At 39.8% G+C, this 22,202-nt stretch overlaps 1 protein-coding gene across 2 annotated transcripts in view; it reads right to left on the bottom strand.

The window, feature by feature from the left end:
- The window catches only part of EIF2AK3 (eukaryotic translation initiation factor 2 alpha kinase 3), an 83,655-nt gene that overhangs the window by 34,011 nt on the left and 27,442 nt on the right, over positions 1-22,202 (bottom strand). For both annotated transcript variants that reach the window (XM_061432598.1, XM_061432599.1), the window contains exons 3-5: positions 5,335-5,529; positions 3,209-3,342; positions 640-874 (exon numbers count right to left, since the gene is read on the bottom strand). In XM_061432598.1, coding sequence (XP_061288582.1) covers positions 640-874; positions 3,209-3,342; positions 5,335-5,529 — 564 coding nt within the window. The remainder of the gene's footprint in view (positions 1-639; positions 875-3,208; positions 3,343-5,334; positions 5,530-22,202) is intronic.

Genomic DNA, 22,202 nt, shown 5'->3' with positions numbered 1-22,202 from the left:
GAGCTACCTGGGAAGCCATTTATCGTATAGAGTATGATATTTTGGTACATGTACACACTGTGAAATAATTAGCACAATCAAGCTGATATAGCCATCATTTCATAGTTACTTTGTATGTGTGTTGTAAGAACATTTAAGATCAACTCTTCACTTCTGTTTAATATTATAAGGATCCTCCATGCTGTTTCCCATAACATCTAGGTCAAAGAAACGCTGCTATAAGCTGTTCACCTCACCCACACTTGCTATCTTCTGTCTTTTTCATAATAGCCACATTCTAACAGAGGGCTTCCCTTGTGGCTCAGCTGGTAAAGAATCCACCTGCAATGCAGGAGACCTGGATTCAATCCCTGGGTTGGGAAGATCTCCTGGAGAAGGGAAAGGCTACCCACTCCAGTATTCTGGCCTGGAGAATTCCAAGGACTGTATAGTCCATGGGGTCACTGTATAGTATAGTCCAAGAATCAAATACAACTGAGCAACTTTCACATTCTAACCGATGTAAAATCACAAATTTCTTAGAGCACAGAGAACAAGTTGAAAAATTGCAAAATGGCAGTCACCTCCCCTTACCCAACGTGTCTGGTCAGACTGAGAAGGAAAGAAACGCATTCATATATTCTCAGCGGTTCTAGGTACCTGGTATTCCCACTCCAGGTGTCCTCCCTTCTTATTAAACGCCATAACTTTCCAATCTGCAACGGAGACCTTTATCACTGTATCCATCATGACAGCTTCCTGCTCTTCCACGTCTGAAATAATTTTAGACTGTTCTTTGTTTCCACTGGGCTTTAAGGTGCTTTCAATAAATCCGGCTCTAGTTTCCATGTCTGGAATATACCGAAGTTCAAAGTGGCCAACACTGAAATTCCACCTTAAATTTACAAAGACGTGTTTTAGAAATTTACATTTTAAAAAAGGGACCAAATAATAAAGAACTCTTGTAGAGTGAAGAAACAAACACTAAAATTTGGGTGATGAGAAAAGGAACAATTAAACACAATCTTCTGGAAAAGAGCACACTATACTGATTTCAGCCACAAGAGGGCATAAGTTGGGTCCTGGCCCTTTAGAAACTGGTTCTGAGAGCTGTGATCTGACAACAGCTATGGGATAGATTTTTCTCTCAAAGATTAACAAATGTTCACATTTCTAAATCAAGGCAATCTTCTCAAAACACATCAAAGTCACATCAAAATGACGCAGCTTGCAGTCGGTCCTACTTCTTAATTAAAGTGTGGAAACATTTCACTCAAGTGTAGAGAAATTAACCCTTATTGGGATATCCCAATAAGCCAATGTAAAAGGCAAGATGAATACATCAAGTTTAGATTTTTATGAAAATAGAGCCTTGAAAGGCAATGTGACCCAGTATACCAAGTCTGAAGGTCATAACACCTCAGTTTCAATCTTAGTTCTCTTTGGTTAGCCTTAACCTTGCCTGAGTTTCAGTGTCCGTATCTGTAAAGTGGTAGCAGTAATGTTCCTCTATAATTAACATATAGAAAAATCACGTATCTATTGACACTATAATGGTCTTGACACTTAGATATAAAATGGCCCTAGAATTCTGACATCTGTTAAAAAGTAGATACTCAAGGAATATGGATCTCAGGCGGCAGACTCTTCCCATTCTGATAATTCAAATTCTATTAAGTTGCACATCTGCTCCTATGGTGGCTGAACACCCAACAAGCACTCAACATTTAGGGAAACAAAATCTCATCAGGATAAAGGAGCTCCGGTTGCCAGCAAAGCCCTCGACTTACAGTCCAGGGAATGAAGAGAGAATACATTCTTCACTGAACTTGAGAAATGTTTTCAGGAAACAATGATTGTGCATCAAATTAGACAAAATCTCAAAGAATGGTTCAAAGTCCGGTTCACTTTCAAAAAGATAAACATGGGCTCTCAAATTCTTTTTATTGCATGGCAATTTAGAATTTAAACATTAGGTTTAAAAAAACTCAAGCATGTAATTTATGACCACTAGCATATCTAATCCAATCACATAATTTTATCTTAGTTTTTTAAATATTTATTTTATTTGGCTGCATTGGGTCTTAGTTGTGGCAAGCAGAATCCTTTGCTGTGGTGTGCGGGCTTCTCTCTAGTTTTGGCTTGTGGGCTCAGCAGATGTGGCATGTGGGCTTATTTGCCCTGTAGCGTGTGGGATCTTAGTTCCCTGTCAGGGATTGATCCCAGATCCCCACCCCCCACACTGGAAGGCAGATTCTCAACCACTGGACCACCAGGGACGTTCCTAATCACATTATTTTAAATGTAAAAATTTACATTATTTGAAAAAGGAAACAAAAAAGTATTTGACCAAATAAATTATACTTTAACACTTTAAGAAAATAGATTAAAATATTATTTTAAAATTGAGGTGGTAGTCAGACAAACCACAAAACTATCTACCAGAGAGAACTTCAGAGTCCAACAGGCCCAAGTAAAACAAAGCACATCAGCTTTGTCTGTCTGTATTCAAAGAACTTTGACCAGTGAGGTTGCTGTGAAAAGTATCATAACCTAAAACTAAGCTAATATATGGGCTTCCCTGGTGACTCTGGTAAAGAATCTTCCTGCAATGCGGGAGACGCAGAGATTTGGCTTTAATCCCTGAGTGGGGAAGATCCCCTGGAGGAGGAAATGGCAACTCACTCCAGTATTCTTGCCTAGGAAACCCCATGGAAAGAAACACCTGGGGGGCTACAATCCATGGGGTCGCCAAGAGTCAAACACAACTGAGCGACTAAGCAATCACAACAACAAAGCTAATATACAGTCATCGTATGGGACTCCTCCTGGTTACCATATCCAAAAGCACATGGTGAGAAGTTCAGCTCAAGATTTGTTAATATTAATAGTCACGAAGCCATTTTAAATTTAGGGGCTACAGGGAGTTCCCTGATGATCCAGTGGTAAAGAATCTGCCTTCCGATGCAGGGGACGTGGGTTCAACCCTTGGTGGGGGAACTAAGATCCCACATGCCACACATCACAACTGGAGAAGCTTGTATGCTGCAGCCAACACCCAGCACAGCCTAAATAAACAGATAAATTGAGGGGCTACATTTATCTTTAAAAAGTAGTATGCTTTTGGGGAAACAAAAACAGTTCAGAAAATCTCAACAAAGAAAAAGCCGATGAACTCTGGTCTTACTGTACTTCTAAACATCAACAGCAACATCATCTAAATACACACTTCTCATTGCCACTGCGAGGTCCAACGGCTCTCACAGTTTTCTGGGTGCGCTGCAGAAGCAAGATGTCTTCTTCTTGTTCCATTTCATCATTATCCCACTGGCGACAACCCAGAGCTGAACAGATGTACCTCACCTGAAAAGACAGGTGTAAAATTAGTAAAGAGAATACATTCCAGGAGATCAGAGACAGTAAAAGACTCTCGATAATTTATAAAAAGTGAAAGGAAATTGAGGAAATGTATAAAAAGTACCCAAGGATTAAGAAGCAACAGCTGTACTGTTTAGCACAGGGGCCTCTACTCAATACTCTGTAATGGCCTATATAGGCTTCCCTGGTGGCTCAGCAGTACAGAATCCGCCTGCCAAAGCAGGAGACATGGGTTCAATGGAGAAGGAAATGGCAACCCACTCTAGTATTCTTGCCTGGAAAATCCCATGAAAGCTACAGTCCAAGGGGTCGCAAAGAGTTGGACACCACTTAGCGACTGAACAACGATGACAGTGGCCTATATGGGAAAAGAATCTTAAAAAAGAGTGGATATATGTACAACTGATTCACTTTGCTGCATACCTGAAACTAACATAACACTGTAAATCAACTATACTCCAATAAAATTTTTTTAATAAATTTTTAAAAACTGGAAAAAAAAAAAGCAGCAATAGCTAGATTACCACCAGTTCCTAAAATGAAACATTCAGAACCATAGAAGTGCCAGTGAATATTTACTTCAGGGAACGAGTTTCAGGATTTAGACAATTTCAGTCTTACTGTGAGCATTTATTTCCATGAAGAAATGGAGAGCTAGTTGTGATCTCTTAGTAATAATACCATGAATAAAATCCAAGGTGAGCTAAAAAAAAAAAAAAAGAAAAACCACCTCGGAGATTCCATATAGCAGATGCATTTAGTTCTAAAAAATTCAAACCTTCTCTAACAGCTGTTAGCATTTTCAAGTACCTCTTTCAAATCCTCATTCAAAGGAAAGGGGAAATTCTTTGAATGGTGTGACCAAAATCCTCACAGAAAGAAGCGTACCTGCTAGGATACCAGAATTTTGGAGCAGCACATCAAACCACAAAACTAGCTGCCCAGGTTCAGTCCCACTGCTTCACAAATGAGAACACTGAAGGAGAGAGAGGACCATAAGGCCTCCTCAGTACAATACAGATGCAGGTGGCTGGAGAAGGCAAAAAAAAGCTTGCGAGAACAAGAAGGGCCTATGGGCCGAACACTCAGACAAGGGATCATCAAGCTTGAAAAACTCAAGGATCAAAGACCTTTTCTCTATTCTTCCTTGTTTTCAAGTCTATATACAAATATTCAAGTATCAATGTGTTCAGGGGTTAGAAAGAGATTTTTACCTTTCTAAAAAAGCGTATTTTTAGTTATTCCCAACAATGGATTTATAAGACCCAATCTTAACAGTCAGATTATTTCCTAAGAGCTAAGAATGGAGAAAGCATAGGTCATTAACAGCATGACTTTTTCATCAGACAGATTTAAATCAAATCTGACCTTGGAAGTTTCTGAACCTTTGAAAGCCTCAATTTTCTTATCTTAAAATGAGCACGAACTTGCCTCTTAGATTCTCTCATGACAGGCTCAAACTAGAGAAATAAATAAGTAGTAGCGCTTATTCTTATCATCAGGATTATTATTAATCCTTGGAGCATTCCTCATCTATCCAAATAAAAAATTTTAAATGTAACCATTAGAAATATTGTGATGATTTCAAAATGATGCATGAAAAATGCATCTGACACACAGCAGACCAGTTATTCCTTCTCTTCCTTCTGCTGTTCCTATTTGACTCTTGTTTATTCTGTTGTTTTTGATAAATTCAGTTTTTCTTAATAGTACTTCCCCCTTTCTACTTCACAGTTCTTTTATCAAAAGAAATGATATCCTTGGGGAAAAATTATAACAGACCTCAACCAGTAATAGTACAGTTTAAGAAATTATTTCTTCTATTCTTATTTAGTCTGACTGTGTTCTTGCCTGGAGAATCCCATGGACAGGGGAGCCTGGTGGGCTGCCGTCTATGGGGTCGCACAGAGTTGGACACGACTGAAGTGACTGAGCAGCAGCAGCAGCTCCCCAAAGAAACTAAACATTTTTACTCACCTTTCCACTATATGCACTGAGTCCATATGTAGTGAGAGACTTTCCTCCAACCAAGACAACATCATCTCCAAACTTATAAGACGATTCAAGAAGTGATTCAACTGTAAACGGAACTGTTTCCATGCTCTCACGGTCCCGGTCCCACTGGAAGAGGTCTCCATCCAGGGAAGGAATGATCATCTTGTTCCCAAATACCTAAAATAAAAGCTAACTTTTAAAAGGATTCTATGAATGAATAAAGAAGATGTGCTACACATATACAATGGAATATTACTCAGTCAAAAAAAAGAGCGGAACAATGCCATTTGCAGGAACATGGATGGACCTAGAGATTATCACGCTAAATGAAGTAAACCAGACAAAGATAAATATCATACATATCACTTATATGTGGAATCTAAAACACAACACAAATGAACCTAACTACACAAAAGAAACAGACTCACAACAGACACTGAGGATATACCTGCGGTTGCCAAGGGATGGAGGGTGGGGGAGGGATGGATTGGAAGGTTAAAACTAGCAGATGTGAACTATTATACGTAGAATGAGTAAACCAACCACAAGGTCCCACTGTTTAGCATAGGGAATTATATTCAATATGTTGTGATAAATCAAATAGGAAAAGAATATGAAACAGGATATATATATATATATATATAACTGAATCACCTTGCTGTACATAGAAATTAACATGACACTGTAAATCAACTATATGTCAATAAAACAAATAAATAAATAATAAAAATAAAAGGATAAAAATAAATATAAATATAATTAGTTAATAGTTAAACAATTGACAAATTAATTAATAATTAAATAATTACCAAATTAATTAATGATTAAATAAATAATAAATAATTTTTAAAATAAATAAAAGAATCAGTAAGAACTAACAGCCATGGTCTCATGCCTGATGTACTTTGGCCTCTGGAGCAGCATACAAAGTTGTACAGCTTATCAACCAAAAGCAATTTAAAAGAACCACCCGTCTCTCCTGGGGCCCACAGGTACACTCCAGTATGGTTTTCCTCAAACTCTGTTCACCAGGAGCCAAGAGTGTTCCATAACAAGACCAAATGAGAGTTCTGTGACTAAGTGTGTTCAAGCAGAAGTTACTGTAGGAGTTCTTATGGTGATTACTATGCTAATGGATAATGTAATTTTCTAGTAAAGGGACAGTTTATGCAGCACTTTCCAGGCCTATTTTATCCAAGCCAGTTACCATCAATGATTCAGGTCTAAGGAACATAGGTTAATTTAAGCAGCATCCCACTCTTTCTTTCATTCAATTTCTCAGATCTGCTATGAGCAAGAAGCCTGGTAACCAAGCTTAATGATTTCATGCTCTTAGTTGTCCTTCTTTCTTTTAACAACGTTTATGGAGGGCCTATTACATGTCATAGGAAATACTGCCGTGGTCTCATGCCTGATGTACTTTGGCCTCTGGAGCAGCATATGAAGTTGCACAGCTTATCAACCAAAAGCAATTTAAAAGAACCACCTGTCTCTCCTGGGGCCCACAGGTACACTCCAGTATGGTTTTCATAGGAAACAGAATAGGAAAGACTAGAGATCACTTCAAGAAAATTAGAGATACTAAGGGAATATTTCATGCAAAGATGGGCTCAATAAAGGACAGAAATGGTAGGGACCTAACAGAAGCAGAAGATACTAAGAAGAGGTGGCAAGAATACACAGAAGAACTATACAAAAATGATCTTCATGACCCAGATAATCAGGATGCTGTGATCACTCACCTAGAGCCAGATATCCTGGAATGTGAAGTCAAGTGGGCCTTAGGAAGTATCACTAAGAACAAAGCTAGTGGAGGTGATGGAATTCCAGTTGAGCTCTTTCAAATCCTAAAAGACGATGCTGTGAAAGTGCTGCACTCAATATGTCAGCAAATTTGGAAAATTCAGCAGTGGGCACAGGACTGGAAAAGGTCAGTTTTCATTCCAATCCCAAAGAAAGGCAATGCCAAAGAATGCTCAAACTACCGCACAATTGCACTCAGCTCACATGCTAGTAAAGTAATGCTCAAAATTCTCCAAGCCAGGCTTCAGCAATACGTGAACCATGAACTTCCAGATGTTCAAGCTGGATTTAGAAAAGGCAGAGGAATCAGAGATCAAATTGCTAACATTGGCTGGATCATCGAAAAAGCAAAAGAGTTCCAGAAAAACATCTATTTCTACTTTACTGACTGCCAAAGCCTTTGACTGTGTGGATCACAATAAACTGGAAAATTCTGAAAGAGATGGGAATACCAGACCACCTGACCTGCCTCTTGAGAGATCTGTATGCAGGTCAGAAAGCAACAGGTAGAACTGGACACGGAACAGACTGGTTCCAAATAGGAAAAGGAGTACGTCAAGGCTGTATATTGTCACCTTGCTTATTTAACTTCTATGCAGAGTACATCATGAGAAACACTGGGCTGGACAAAGCACAAGCTGGAATCAAGATTGCCTGGAGAAATACCAATAACCTCAGGCATGCAGATGACACCACCCTTATGGCAGAAAGTGAAGAACTAAAGAGCCTCTTGATGAAGGTGAAAGAAGAGAGTAAAAAAGTTGGCTTAAAGCTCAACATTCAGAAAACTAAGATCATGGCATCTGGTCCCATCACTTCATGGGAAATAGATGGGGAGACAGTGGAAACAGTTGCTGACTTTATTTTTGGGGGCTCCAAAAATCACTGCAGATGGTGACTGCAACCATGAAATTAAAAGACGCTTACTCCTTGGAAGGAAAGTTATGACCAACCTAGACAGCATATTAAAAAGCAGAGACATTACTTTGTCAACAAAGGTCCGTCTAGTCAAGGCTATGGTTTTTCCAGTAGTCATGTATGGATGTGAGAGTTGGACTATAAAGAAAGCTGAGTGCTGAAGAACTGATGCTTTTGAACTGTGGTGTTAGAGAAGACTCTTGAGAGACCCTTGGACTGCAAGGAGATCCAACCAGTCCATCCTAAAGGAAATCAGTCCTGAGTGTTCTTTGGAAGGACTGATGTTGAAGATGAAACTCCAATATTTTGGCCACCTGATGCGAAGAGCTGACTCATTTGAAAAGACCCTGATGTTGGAAAAGATTGAAGGCAGGAGGAGAAGGGGACGACAGAGGATGAGATGGTTAGATGGCATCACCAACTCAATGGACATGAGTTTGGGTAAACTCCAGGAGTTGGTGATAGACAGGGAGGCCTGGTGTGCTGCGGTTCATGGGGTTGCAAAGAGTCGGACACGACTGAGCGACTGAACTGAACTGAACTGATTACACGTCAGGGACTATTCAGTTGCTTAGGATACACAAGTAAGCAAAACAAAAAGAAAACAAAAACACCTGCCAATGTGGCTCTCAAACTCTGGACTGGGGAGTTAAATAACATAATAAATAATTACAGACTATGTTAGGGGATAAATGCCATAAGGAAAAAAAATAGAACAAGATGAAGGAGGAAGGGAAAGTATATGCATAGGAGGGGAAGGGACTGTCATTAATGGTTAAGTTCAGGGCAGGCTCCCATAGAGAAAGTAACATCTGAGCAAACTCTAAACACAAGTACTAACTCTGATGATATAGGGGAACAGCCCTTGCAAAGGTCTTAAGCAGGAAGTACACGGTGACAGCGGAGGGGAACAGGCTGGAGAGGCAAGGATGGAGAGCAAGCGGAAAGCCCAAAACTGTGGTGGTTGTGGACAGTGGAGGTGATGCCGGTGGTTAGATTAGGGATGCGATTGGAAGGTAAAGCCAGTAGGATTTCATGGTGGATTCCCTGTACACACGAGCGAAAGAAAAGAGCCCAGGATGACTCTAAAGGAGCCCAGGATGACTCTAAAGGTTTTGGCCAAGAACACCTTGTTTCTGGAGAAAGAGTTTAAATTAGTACATGCCTTTGTGACACTGGCCTTTCAGCATTAACAAATAGACGCAACTCAGGAATTCCCTGGTGGTTCAGTGGTTAGGACTTGGTGCTGTCAGTGCTGGGGTCCAAGTTCAATTCCTGGTCAAGGAACTAAGATCCTGCAAGCCATGTGGTGCAAAAAAAAAAAAAAAAAAGGACACAGCTTGACTTATTTCAGCTAATGCCACAACTATTTTCCTGACTGTGAAGGCTCAAAACTTTGGAAAAGGGGCTATGAAAGAAGTATGAGTTTAAAAACCAAAAGCCTCCAAACAAATGTCGATATAAATGTAAAAAAAAATTTTTTTTTCTCTATGGACTTCTTTGTTCCTTAAGCAGCAGAATCTTTTCTTTAAAGAGATACTTACAGGGATATTTTAAAGAGATCCTTTTCTGTCACAAAGAGTTTTAAGTGTTGTTCAGTTAATATGTTCTTTCCCCCACCCCCTACCCCCAGGTTTGTCCCACACTCCTGGAGTTCTAGAAAACAGGTTGAAAAACACGACTCTAATCCACTTCTTTCCTTCATTTCGTAGTTCAAATCCTTATATCTCTGGTTTGAACTATTATAATAATCTCTTCACAGGTCTTAGCTGGAAATTTCCTCAACCTAACCTCTGTGTATCTTCTAGATTAATCTCTAAGTCAGTTAAGCTTGTTATGACACTATTCAAAAATCCTCAATAGCTCTCCATTATCTTCTTACTAAAGACCCCAAATCCTAAGTCCAACATTCAAAGTCCTCTAAACACAACCTCATACAACCTTCTCCTCCTTGTCTTTCTTTTTTTAATTTTTTAATTTTTTTTTTCCTCCTTGTCTTTCACCTTTCCCCACGTGGGTGGAAATCAGGCATCATTACTTAGGCAGGATATTTAATGTTATTACTGTTATTGTTCACTTATGTCATTGTCAATGTCATTCATTCTCCCTGGAACACCCCAGTACCAACTCTGCCCACTGAAATCCCATTCGGCCTTCAGGCTAGCATCGCTTATATTTTTCCTTTGAAATCCAAGAAAATTTTAGCAGTGGAAGTTCACTGACCGAAGTCTTCCTACTATACTTTTTGCTGTGACTATACTGAGGCAATATTACAGTCTCCAAAAGTGTTCACTGTACTGTTAAATGTTAAATATGTTAATGTGTACGTGTTTATGCTTATACAGTGGCTGTAAAATTAATGCACTCAAACCTAGTGGGCAGACTCTATCAAACTCCGTTCCCTCAGCAAGAGAACAAAGGCCTCTGAGAGACATGGCTGACTCTTGGGCTGGGGCAAGGCAGGTAGAAGGTGAATCTTTAATATCTTATTGGTCTGAAAAGTAAGAATATATACAAAAAAAAAAATGGAAACATGTCACTGACCACATCTGGAACTGAAGCACCAGAATGATTAACTACTGAATTATAAAGCATTGAAAAAAAAATAAGGAATTTATGAGTCCATATTGTTAACAAATAGATAAAATAAACAACATATGGGAGAGAAGGGAATGCTTTTACTGCAATAAAATGCCAAGAGTCTACTGATATATTTGAAGGGAGGACTGCAGTTGGAAAAATTAGCATCTTGCAGTCATCACAGTTAAGACTGTGTCAGGCAAAAATCAGCCATAGTGTGAAATCTAGGGGTAATTTTGACGAGGAGCAGGATATCTGCATGGTCCTAAAGTATCTTCCTGCGCTTCCCTGGTGGCTCAGTGGTAAGGAATCCAACAGCCAATGCAGGAGACGCAAGTTCAATCCCTGGGTCGGAAAGATCCCCTGGAGGAAAAAATGGCAACCCAGTCCAATATTCTTGCCTAGAGAATTTCATGGACAGATAAGCCTGGCAGGCTCTAGTCCATAGGGTCGCAAAAGAGTTGGACATGACTTAGCAACTAAACAACAACAAAGTATCTTCCAAACTGCTTATGAGTAACAGTAGATTAAAAACAAAAAAACAGAAAAGTCATTATATAGCGGAGAATTTAGACAATACCTTGACCAGATGATCAAATGAGTTTGATAGACAGGAAACCCTAAGAGAAGGTTACCTACACAGCATTCTGAACCAAGAATGCACAGCCTGGATCTAATTATCAGGAAACATCAGACAAGCACAAAAGAAGGAAAATTCTATTTTATTTTTAAGTAAAAAGCCAGAGAGACAATATTTTTCAAAAATGTCAATGTTGTAAAAGATAGTGTCTGTGGGGAAAAAAATCCAGATTAAAAGAAGCTAATGTGACAAGTAACTGTACTACCTGACCCTAGACTAGATGCTACACTGGTAATGAAAGACACCATAAAAGACATTATTAAGTCAACTGATAAAACTGGAATATAGATGACTGATTAAAAGTTGATGACTGTACTGTGGTTATGTAAGAGAGTATCTCTATTAAGAAATGCATGCTGAAGCATTTAGGAGTAAAGAGCTATAATGGATATTTCATTTATCTTTAGATATTTCAAAAAAAAAAAGAGTATGTATGGGGGTTTGGGAGAGGAGAGATTACACATACAACTCAAATGATAGAGCAAATAAATTTTGAGCAGATTAATCTGGGAATACAAGGGTTGGTTCTTTTTTTTTTTTTTTGGTACTACTTTTCATACCAAAACGTGTGCAACTTCTTGTACTGTGAAATTACTTCCAAATAAGAGATTAAAGAGAACAGATACTCAGCTTTGCAGCTGTAATTAAACTCAGAAGGCTATACCATGAAATTGAAGGTTCATCATAATTCTTGCTATTTAAAGATCTCCAACTATTTCTCTTTGTTTTTTAAAAATCTAAATTTGGGGAGACTTCCCTGACGGCTCAGTGGTTAGGACTCTTCCGCTCCACTGCCAGGGGCCTGGGTTCAATCCCTGGTCGGGAACTAAGATCCCACAAGCCATGTAGCACGGTCAAAAGTAAATAAATACATAAATAAAAATAAACATTTGATTTTTAATGAGCTATCAAATGACACTGGCATGTATACATATACACCGCAAATTATCTTAGAATTTTAACATTACTATTTTATTCTTTGCTTTCTTCTATTTACTGATAACAGATAAAAAAATTCTAATTTCAAAAATCAAAGCCTTTCATCTTTTGAAGAATGTTCAACTCAAAGTTGTCATTAAGAACAGATTTAGGTCATGGTGAAGCTACCAAAGTAATCTCCCCTTTTAAGTTACACATTAGTCAGGAAATCAAGAGTTTATTGTTCTCTACCATCCACATTCTCTCTTCTATTTACTAGAACAATAAATTCAAACTATGATATAAAAATGATAATAAGGGACATCCCTGGTGGGCCAATGGCTAAGACTCCTGGCTCTCAACGCACGGGGTTTGAGTTCAATTCCTGGTCTGGGAACGAGATCCCACATGTTGCAACTAAAGATCAAAGGTCCTACATGCCACAACTAAGACTTGATGCAGTGAAATAATATTTTTTTAATTATAATAAAAATGATAATAAAAACTTCAATAAAATGATAAAATTAAAAAACAGGTATTGTCTGGTAATGTCAACAGCAAGCACTGGCTGAGGACAAATAGGCAGAGCAGGTGTGTATCACTACAAGAAAGAGGAAGAGTGGTTGCTGGGTCTGCAGGAAACAAATAACATTTATTTTTACTTGTTTCCTCTTCCATTAAACAACTTCTCTTTCTCTAAACAAGCGGCAGGTCCTTAGGGAATGCAAAGGCTTCGAAGTGCAACCACCCTCAATCACTACCCCCCCACCCCCTACACACAAAAAAGAACAAACAAAAACCTGCATCAGATGAACAGGAGCTAAAGTTCACCTTTGCTTCCAAATGTAAAAGAAAGTAAACTTATCTGCAATTAAAAATACGGTTTAAACAACCAAGCAGATGTCATGTGATTGACCATATGGAGACAAACTGCCTTATTTTATTTGCCTTTTTTTTTTTTTTTGGACTTATTTTAAAAGAGGACAAAACCCAAAACAAAAAAGCATTATGATTCCAGCCTTGATCATGTCATATTTCTGGATGATGATTTTAAAGTTTACTTTCAAATAGCTGCTCTTCACTAATTGGCTGCTTATGAGTCATACTCACGGCTGCTAACCTCTGCACCAATCTTTGTGAAGTCTTTGAGGCTGCAGCTGTGAAAGCAGATGGCGCTTTTTCCTTGAGAGCCACAGAAGCGGTCGAGGCCTGCAGTTCAGGTAGAGAGATGACCTCACCTCTCAGAAAAGCATTACCTCACCCTCCCAGCATAGGAATGAGTCACCCGGAGAGTCAGCTGCAAATCTCTTGGTATAAAAAAAATGTAGGTTATGGTGATGCATTTTCACATTCCATCAGTTTGTCTCTGGAAGGAGCCATTTGTTCTGATTCGCTGCTCTGCATCTCAGACTAATTACGTGCTTCGCTTCCCACTTCAGTCATTTTCAAAAACACACATGCTTATTATTTGGGGGTGGTGGCGGGGTTTCCCTCTATTTGTTTTTTCCTGTGAATAATTTTAAAATAAAAGGTTTGTCAAATTGGCAGGCAAACTCGGTATCAAAGATCCAACCCCGGTCTTTAACCACCAAGTCACAAAGCAGCTTAGTAAAAGTAATTTAGTTACCATTTCTGATCAAAACCTGAATGGCATAATGCATACCAGTGGCACCCGGAATCAAGGACTGCTATTTGAAATCAGAATGTGAGGATAAGAACTCTGTTTTCAAGTGGCAGAAGGAACTTCAACTGAGAAAATAAAGGAACTGACTGAAAACAAAAATTCCTCTTATTTGAAAAAAACATATTTTCATTTGGTTCTTCGTTCTTTTTCTATGCGATCACCTCCCCACCCACCCAGCCCCAACCTCCCACCATCAACACATACACTTTGGGTGGGTAATATTCAACTTTAACTTAAAATGAAAGTTTTGAAACATCAAATGTAAAGAGATGACTATAATAAAACCCCATGTGTCTATGACCCAGTTTCAACAATCATCAGCATTTTGCTACTTTCCATTCATCTGCTACATCTATTTGTTAGGGCAGTATTTTAAAGTCAGTCACAGGCATCATGTCATTTCACCTACACATACTTCAGTATTTGCTGCTGAGAAATAAGTACCACGCCAAATGTTACATCTAACAGAATTAAGAGGAATTCCTTAAAAATCATCTAACATTCAAATTTCCCTGACTGTTGCAAAAACATACTATATAATTGGGGCTTCCTTGGTGGTGCTAGTGGTAAAGAACCCACCTGCCAAGGCAGGAGATGTGGGAGATGTGCGTTCAATCCCTAGGTCAAAAAGATCCCCTGGAGGAGGGCATGGCAACACACTCCAGTATTTCTGCCTGGGAAATCCCATGGACAGAGGAGCCTGGTAGGCTATATAGTCCATGGAGTCTCAGAGTCAGACACGACTGAAGTGACTTAGCACTCAGAACTATATAATTCATTTGCTCCAACAGGAATATAAAGTCCACATATCACATTTTATTCTTTTTGTCCCCTATCAGGCCCCTTTTACTCCCTTTTTCTCGCTTTGGTTTACTTGAGAAACCAGATTATTCATCCTACAGAATGTCCCTCAGTGTGGATTTTGCAAGTGACTTGTTACTTTATTCCCAGTATTTCTTTCCTTTCTTTCCTTTTCCCCCCCTTTTTCTTTTCAAAATTTATTTGGCTACGCCAGGTCTTGGTTGCAGTGTGTGCGATCTAGTTCCCCGACCAGGGATCAAACCCAGGCCCCCCTACATTGGGAGCATGGAGTCTTAGCCACTGGTCCACCAGGGAACTCCCTATTCCCTGTATTTCTTTAAAAGGTGTAATAAAAACTGGAGCTTTGATCTGATGCAGCTTTGATGTTTTGGGACAAGACTATCTCACAGGCTGTGCTGTATATTTCCTATTATATTAACAATCAAGGTCAGACATTCTCATTCATTTCTGTATCACCTATGACTGGTTTCTCACTATAAGTAGAAAGACTGCATAACCCACAAAGCCCAAGATATTTACTATCTAGCCCTTTACAGAAAAAGTTTGCCAACCCCTGAGTTATGTCATATGTGTTACTATTAATCAGTGGATTCAGTACAGTCAGTCTGGTCCCTCCATTTTAAAGAGTCCCATCAACTTTTCACCATTTTAGTATCAACTGAGGATCTACTACTTCAATAAAATGATAAAAGAATGACTTTCAATTCTATCATTCTTTTTTCATTTCTTAGCTAGAATTTTTCTAAAAAAGAAAAATTGTTTGGCTTTAGATGCTGGATTTGCCTCTAGTTCCCTGATCAGGGATGGAATCTGGGCGTCCTGAATTGGGAGCTTGGGGTCTTAATGACTGGACCATAGGAAAGTCCCCTCCACAGCTATTTAAAAAGGTATGTCTACAATAAACGCTGGAGAGGCTGTGGAGAAAAGGGAACCCTCTTACACTGTTGGTGGGAATGCAAACTGGTATAGCCACTGTGAAGAACTGTATGGAAATTCCTTAAAAAACTGGGAATAGAACTGCCATATGACCCAGCAATCCCACTGCTGGACATATACCCTAAGGAAACCAGAAATGAAAGAGATACATGTACCCCAATGTTCACTGCAGCACTATTTACAATACCTAGGACATGGAAGCAGAGAAGGCAATGGCATCCCACTCCAGTACTCTTGCCTGGAAAATCCCATGGATGGAGGAGCCTGGTGGGCTGCAGTCTATGGGGTCGCTAAGAGTCAGACACAACTAGGTGACTTCACTTTCACTTTTCACTTCCATGCATTGGAGAAGGAAATGGCAACCCACTCCAGTGTTCTTGCCTGGAGAATCCGAGGGACAGAGGAGCCTGGTAGGAAGCCGTCTATGGGGTCGCACAGAGTTGGACATGACTGAAGTGACTTAGCAGCAGCCGCAGCAGCCGCAGCAGGACATGGAAGCAACCTAGACATCCATCAGCAGACGAATGGTTAAGAAGTTGTGGTACATATGCACAATGGAATATTACTCAGCAATAAGAAGGAACACATTGGAGTCAGTTCTAATGAGGTAGATGGACCTGGAGCCTATTATAAACAGTGAAGTAAGTCAGAACGAGAAACACAAATACAGCATATTAACACATATATATGAAATTTAGAAAGATGGTAACAATAATCCTATATGCGGGGCAGCAAAAGAGACACAGATGTAAAGAAGAGACTTTTGGACTCTGTGGGAGAAGGCGAGGGTGGAATGCTTTGAGAGAATAGAACTGAAACGTGTATATTACCATAGGTAAAACAGATGACCAGTGCAAGTTTGATGCATGAAGCAGGGCACCCAAAATCATTGCCCTGAGACAACCCAGAGGGGTGGGGGGGAGGGTGGTGGGAAGGGGGTTCAGGACAGGGGACACATGTGCACCCATGGCTGATTCATGTTGATGTATGACAAAAACCATCATAATATTGTAAAGTAATTATCCTTCAATTAAACTTAATAAATTAATTTTTAAAAAGGTATGTCTCTTGGTTCCCAAACTACTGATGAATGTTTCTACCATTTTGGGGATCCTGCTTTTCCCATTCCTTCTTCTGTTCCCCCAATTCTTCCACAGTCAAAACAGAAAGAGTTTTGGTGTTTTTTTTTTTTTAACATTTTCTTCTGCTTGAAGACCTTCAATCAGACTTTGACAAATCAAAGGGTTCTCTTAGTGAGGCACCTGCATTCTAAGCATATTTGTAAATACTTTTAAAGAATTCACACCAACCAGGTGGGTAAATCTACAAGAGGGCAGGAAAATCCTAAAATTCTACTAAAGCTAATCTATGCTTGAAACCCTTTTCTCTCTGATTCATCACTCTCTACTTGAATTTTAATAAGTTAGTGATTCTGCTGCTACTAAGTCGCTTCAGTCGTGTCCGACTCTGTGCGACCTCAGAGACGGCAGCCCACCAGGCTTCTCCATCCATGGGATTTTCCAGCAAGAGTACTGGAGTGGGGTGCCACTGCCTTCCACTCAGCCATAAAAGGGAACGAAACTGGGTCATTTGTAGAGACATGGATAGACCCAGAAACTGTCAGAGAGTGAAGTCAGTCAGAAAGAGAGAAACAAATATTGTATATTAATACATATATGTGGAATCTAGAAAAAACTGATGTAGATGATCTTATTTACAAAGCAGAAATAGAGACACAGATGTAGACAACGAATATGGATACCAAGGAGGAAAAGTGGGGGTGGGATGAATTGGGAGACTAGGATTGACATATATATATTATTGATACTATGCATAAAACAGATAACTAATGAGAACCTACTATATAGCATAGGGAACTCTACTCAGTGTTCTGTGATGACCTAAATGGAAATGAAATCCAAAAAAGAGGGGATATATGCAGATAGTGGATTAACTCTGCTGTACAGCAGAAACCAACCCAACATTGTAAAGCAACAAAACTCCAATATAATTTTTAAAAATTAAAAAAAAAAGTGTTAGGGATTCAGAAAAGTTGGTTGGAGGTCATTTTCTCACCATACTCCTCTACCAAGGGATGGTTTCTCTCAGTTCCCGGGACACTAACACTCCTAACTTTTCTCTTCAGCACAGACTTTTCCTCTGTGAGCACCAGACCCACATATACAAATGCCTTCTTAACATCTCTGCTTGGAGAGCTCTCAAAGTCACTTTGAACTCATCACATCTAAACAAATTCATGTTCTCCCTCTCTACACCTGTTCTTAAGTTACTACTAATTCCTCCTTTGGTCTTCTAATTTCACAAAGACTTCCCTCCCTAAACATCTCTTCAATCCATCACTTTACTTCCCTCCACTTCCTGTCTCACTCCAATCCAAGCTATCCCCATCTGTTCCAGACCAGTCTCTTAACTAGTCTCCATACTTCTGCTCTTCTTCCTCTTCCAGTCCATTTTCTATGGTGGTTGTTCAGTTGCTCAGTCGTGTCTGCCTCTTTGCAACCCCATGGACTGAAGCAAGTGAATCTTCCCTATCCTTCACCACCTCCTGGAGCTTGCTCAAACTCATGTCCATTGAGTAGGCGATGCCTTCCAACCTTCTCATCCTCTGTAGTCCCCTTCTCCTCCTGCCTTTAACCTCTCCCAGCATCAGGACCTCTTCCAATGAGTCGGCTTTTCCCATCAGGTGGCCAAAGTACTGGAGCTTCACCTTCAGCATCAGTCCTTCCAATGAATATTCAGGAATGACTTCCTTTAGGATTGGCTGGTTTGATCTCCTTCTAGTCCAAAGGACTCTCAAGAGTCTTCTCCAACACCACAGTTCAAAAGCATCAATTCTTCAGCGTTCAGCCTTCTTTATGGTCCAACTCTCACATCCATACAGGACTACTGGAAAAACCACAGCTTTGACTATATGGACCTTTGTCGGCAAAGTAATGGTTAGTACAACTATGTAACATAGTATACTATGGTCAGTACAGACAATATACATAGTCAGCAGAGTACAGGAGAGGTTGGTTTAGTAGGATTTTAAGAATTTATCTACTTTCTTCCAGATTTCCACAACTTCTGGCTGGTGTGAATACATCATAAATATTTTATTCTTATTTATTTGTTTGGCTGCACCAGGTCTTAGTTGCAGCACTCAGGATCTTTAGTTTTCATGGCAGCATACAGGATCTTTTAGTTGCTGCATGTGACCTTTTAGTTGTGGCATGTAGAAAATCCCATGGACAGAGGAGCCTGGCGGGCTACAGTCCACGGGGGTCGCAGGGCTGGACACGACTTAGCAACTGAGCACGCTCATGGGATCTAGTTCTGTGACCAGGGATTGAACCTGGGTCCCCTGTACTGGGAGCATGGAGTCCCAGCCACTAGACCACCAGGGAAGTCCCTTTACAAATATTTTCTAAATGTAAATACTTCCACAGTTAGAGATAACTGGCTTATAATACAAATGCCTCACTGTGCCAACCTTCTGATTCATCAGTCTCATTGAAAGTCTCAGCAAAACAGAATGTCAAAAAACCCTTTCCATTTTGACTATGGAGGAGTCTCTCCCAGTTAAAGCCTTTCAGTGGCTTTCCATGGCTGAGGATGAAATCCAAAACGCTTCCCATACATTATGAGACCCCGTACAGTCTGACCCCGGCCTCCCTCTATGGACTCATCTCTACCTCACCCTCATCCGAGTTGCCACCCTTGCCTTCTTTAGTGCTCTGAGCACACCATGATCATTCCTGCTGCAAGGCCTTGACGCTGGCCATTTCCTCTCCCAGAGCAGTCCTTCTCTGCATCTCTGTCCATCTCTTACAGCTCTTTGTCCTCAAAGGATCTCAGTTGTAAACACCGTTTCTTCTAAGCAGCCCTCTCTGACCTCCCACCTTGGGAGGTCAGGTACCCTTGCTAAGCCTCTCTTAGTTCTACCCTTCCTTGTGGCAGTTACCGTAATTTGACTATGATATTTACACTATAATAATTTTATATCTGGCTCCCCTGCTAGCTCCACATAGTGCCATGTAAGTTCCATAAAGGCTAGGATCTTACCAGACCTGCGCATTGCTGTAACCCCAGCCGCATAGTCCCGCAAGACCCTCTGCCGCCTTAAAGACCAGTTTGAGTTTGGGGTGTGTTAAAGTTCAAGTACCACTGACTCTCTCATTAGGGTTAAGAAGCAGGGACTTCTCTGGTGGTCCAGTGGTTAAGAATCCACCTTCCAATGCAGGGGATGTGGGTTCCATTCCTGGTTGGGGAACTAAGATCCCACATGCTGCAGGGCAACTAAGCCCACGAGCTTCAACTAGAGAGAAGCCTGCACATAGCAATGAAGGATCCTGTGTGCCGCAACTGAGACCCAATGCTGCAAAATAAATAAATAAATATTAAAAAAAAAAAAAAGCTGCAGCAGCAGTCAGGTGCTCACAGTGCACTGAGCACCATGGTAATTTGCTCTCTATTATGATGGGCTTCCCTGGTGGCTCAGATGGTAAAGAATCTGCCTGTAATGCAGGAGACCCAGATTCTATCCCTAGGTTGGGAAGACCCCTTGGAGAAGAGAATGGCAACCCACTCCAGTATTCTTGCCTGGAGAATTCCATGGACAGAGGAGCCTGGCAGGCTACAGTCCATAGTGGTTCGAAAAGAGTCAGACACGACTGAGGGACTAACATACGATGTCTTTGTCCCTAAATTTCAATGAGAATGTTGAAATTAATGTGAGGGAGAGTAGAGGAAGCTTATTTGCTGAACATTCGGTGTTCCAGGGAATCATACCTCCTCAAGGATTAAGGACAGGGCCTCAGGGTTAACAACTAGTTGGTTGATCTTTCTGATGAACTGATGAAATCTTTCAGTAGATTTGGATATTAGTCAAAGGCATCCTGTGTGACATGCTTAAAAGGAAATGTAGATTTAAAAGAAGAAGAAGAAAGAAAGAAAGAAAATGCAGAAGAAAAAACAAATCCTGAAGTAATTTGGTATTTATAATCATCAAAGATTCTGAATTATTGCGCAAGGGCAGTGAGATACCAAGTAGATAATCATTTTTTCATTCTTTCTTTCCTTAACCTATACTCAACCTATAAAACAAAATACCTCAAGGAAAACTACTAGCTTAACTGCTTAAGTATACTTTTGGCATTCATGGTGAAAAATAGAGTTTAGTAACTACTTCTGCCTTCACTTAGATTAATAAACATCCATAAAGTAGATAAATAATATGCACAAGGGGTCAGTTTCCTACAAAACAGAGTCAATCAATTTCTCCCTTGACAACATGCGTGCTGGAATAAATCGATTTAGTTCACAGCACTGCTTTCAGACACGCTAAGGGATGAAAAAGACAAAATTATGTCAAAGCACTGTTTCACTTCTATAATTAAAAGAAAAGCAATTAACCTAAGCAATTATTTAAATATTGGCTTGCTCCATGACTGACAGCGACTTTTCCAAATAAACCACCATCTGAGATGGTGCTCATCTAACACTCACATTGTGCTAGTTTATGTACAAATGAAAAACTGCCAAATGATCAGACATCTTTCAGTATAAATTATAGAATCTTTAAAAGAGATTACAGAGTCTCTTTTAATAAAGCAATGCTCAAAACAGTCTACTGATGGACCCTTTATGAACAAATCAAGTAACCATTAAAAATGTACTCTTTTTCAAAGGCTCCCTCCACCAACCCTCAGCCTCTTGAAGGCCCATCTTAACAAATGCAGTCTGATGCAGGGCAGGGAGGAGGCTGGAAGGCTCTCGGATTATAGTTGTTTCTGCACCTGTCTGAAACCAAAGGGCAGTGTGTCCCTTGGGGAGAAACATGCCTAAAATAAAATAAAACAAAACCCCAAACTCTAAGTATAGACTTATAATAGAATTGTTTGTTCCTTTTAAGAGGAAAAAAGGGGAGGACATTTTAACAGAAAAATGAAACAAAAAACAAATATGGTATCTCTAAATAAAGAAAAGGTAAAAATATTGTCTAAGGATAGACTAGCTATATATACACAGTTATAATATACATTCTAAATACAGATAAGGAAGGTCTATGTATTTATAAGTGTGTTTCAAAACATAGAGAAGTAAGCAGATAGTTCAAGAATCTGATGTCTACTTAGATTTGGTGAACTGTAATCCTAATGCCATCCAGAGACCCCAAAGAAAAACCATGCTATTACTTACAATAGCCAGGACACGGAAGCAACCTAGATGCCCATTGGCAGATGAATGGATAAGAAAGCTGTGGTACATATACACAATGGAATATTACTCAGCCATTAAAAGGAATGCATTTGAATCAGTTCTAATGAGGTGGATGAAACTGGAGCCTATTATATAGAGTGAAGTAAGTCAGAAAGAAAAACACCAATACAGTATACTAATGCATATACATGGAATTTAGAAAGATGGTAACAATGACCCTTTATGTGAGACAGCAAAAGAGATACAGATGTAAAGAACAGTCTTCTGGACTCTGTGGGAGAAGGCGAGGGTGGGATGATTTGAGAGAATAGCATTGAAAAATGTATA

The sequence above is a fragment of the Bos javanicus genome, chromosome 11, assembly GCF_032452875.1.
Source record: "Bos javanicus breed banteng chromosome 11, ARS-OSU_banteng_1.0, whole genome shotgun sequence".
NCBI classification, from domain to species: Eukaryota; Metazoa; Chordata; class Mammalia; order Artiodactyla; family Bovidae; genus Bos; species Bos javanicus.
Note: the sequence above shows the minus strand (reverse complement) of the source record. Positions and strands in the feature narration are given on the sequence as shown.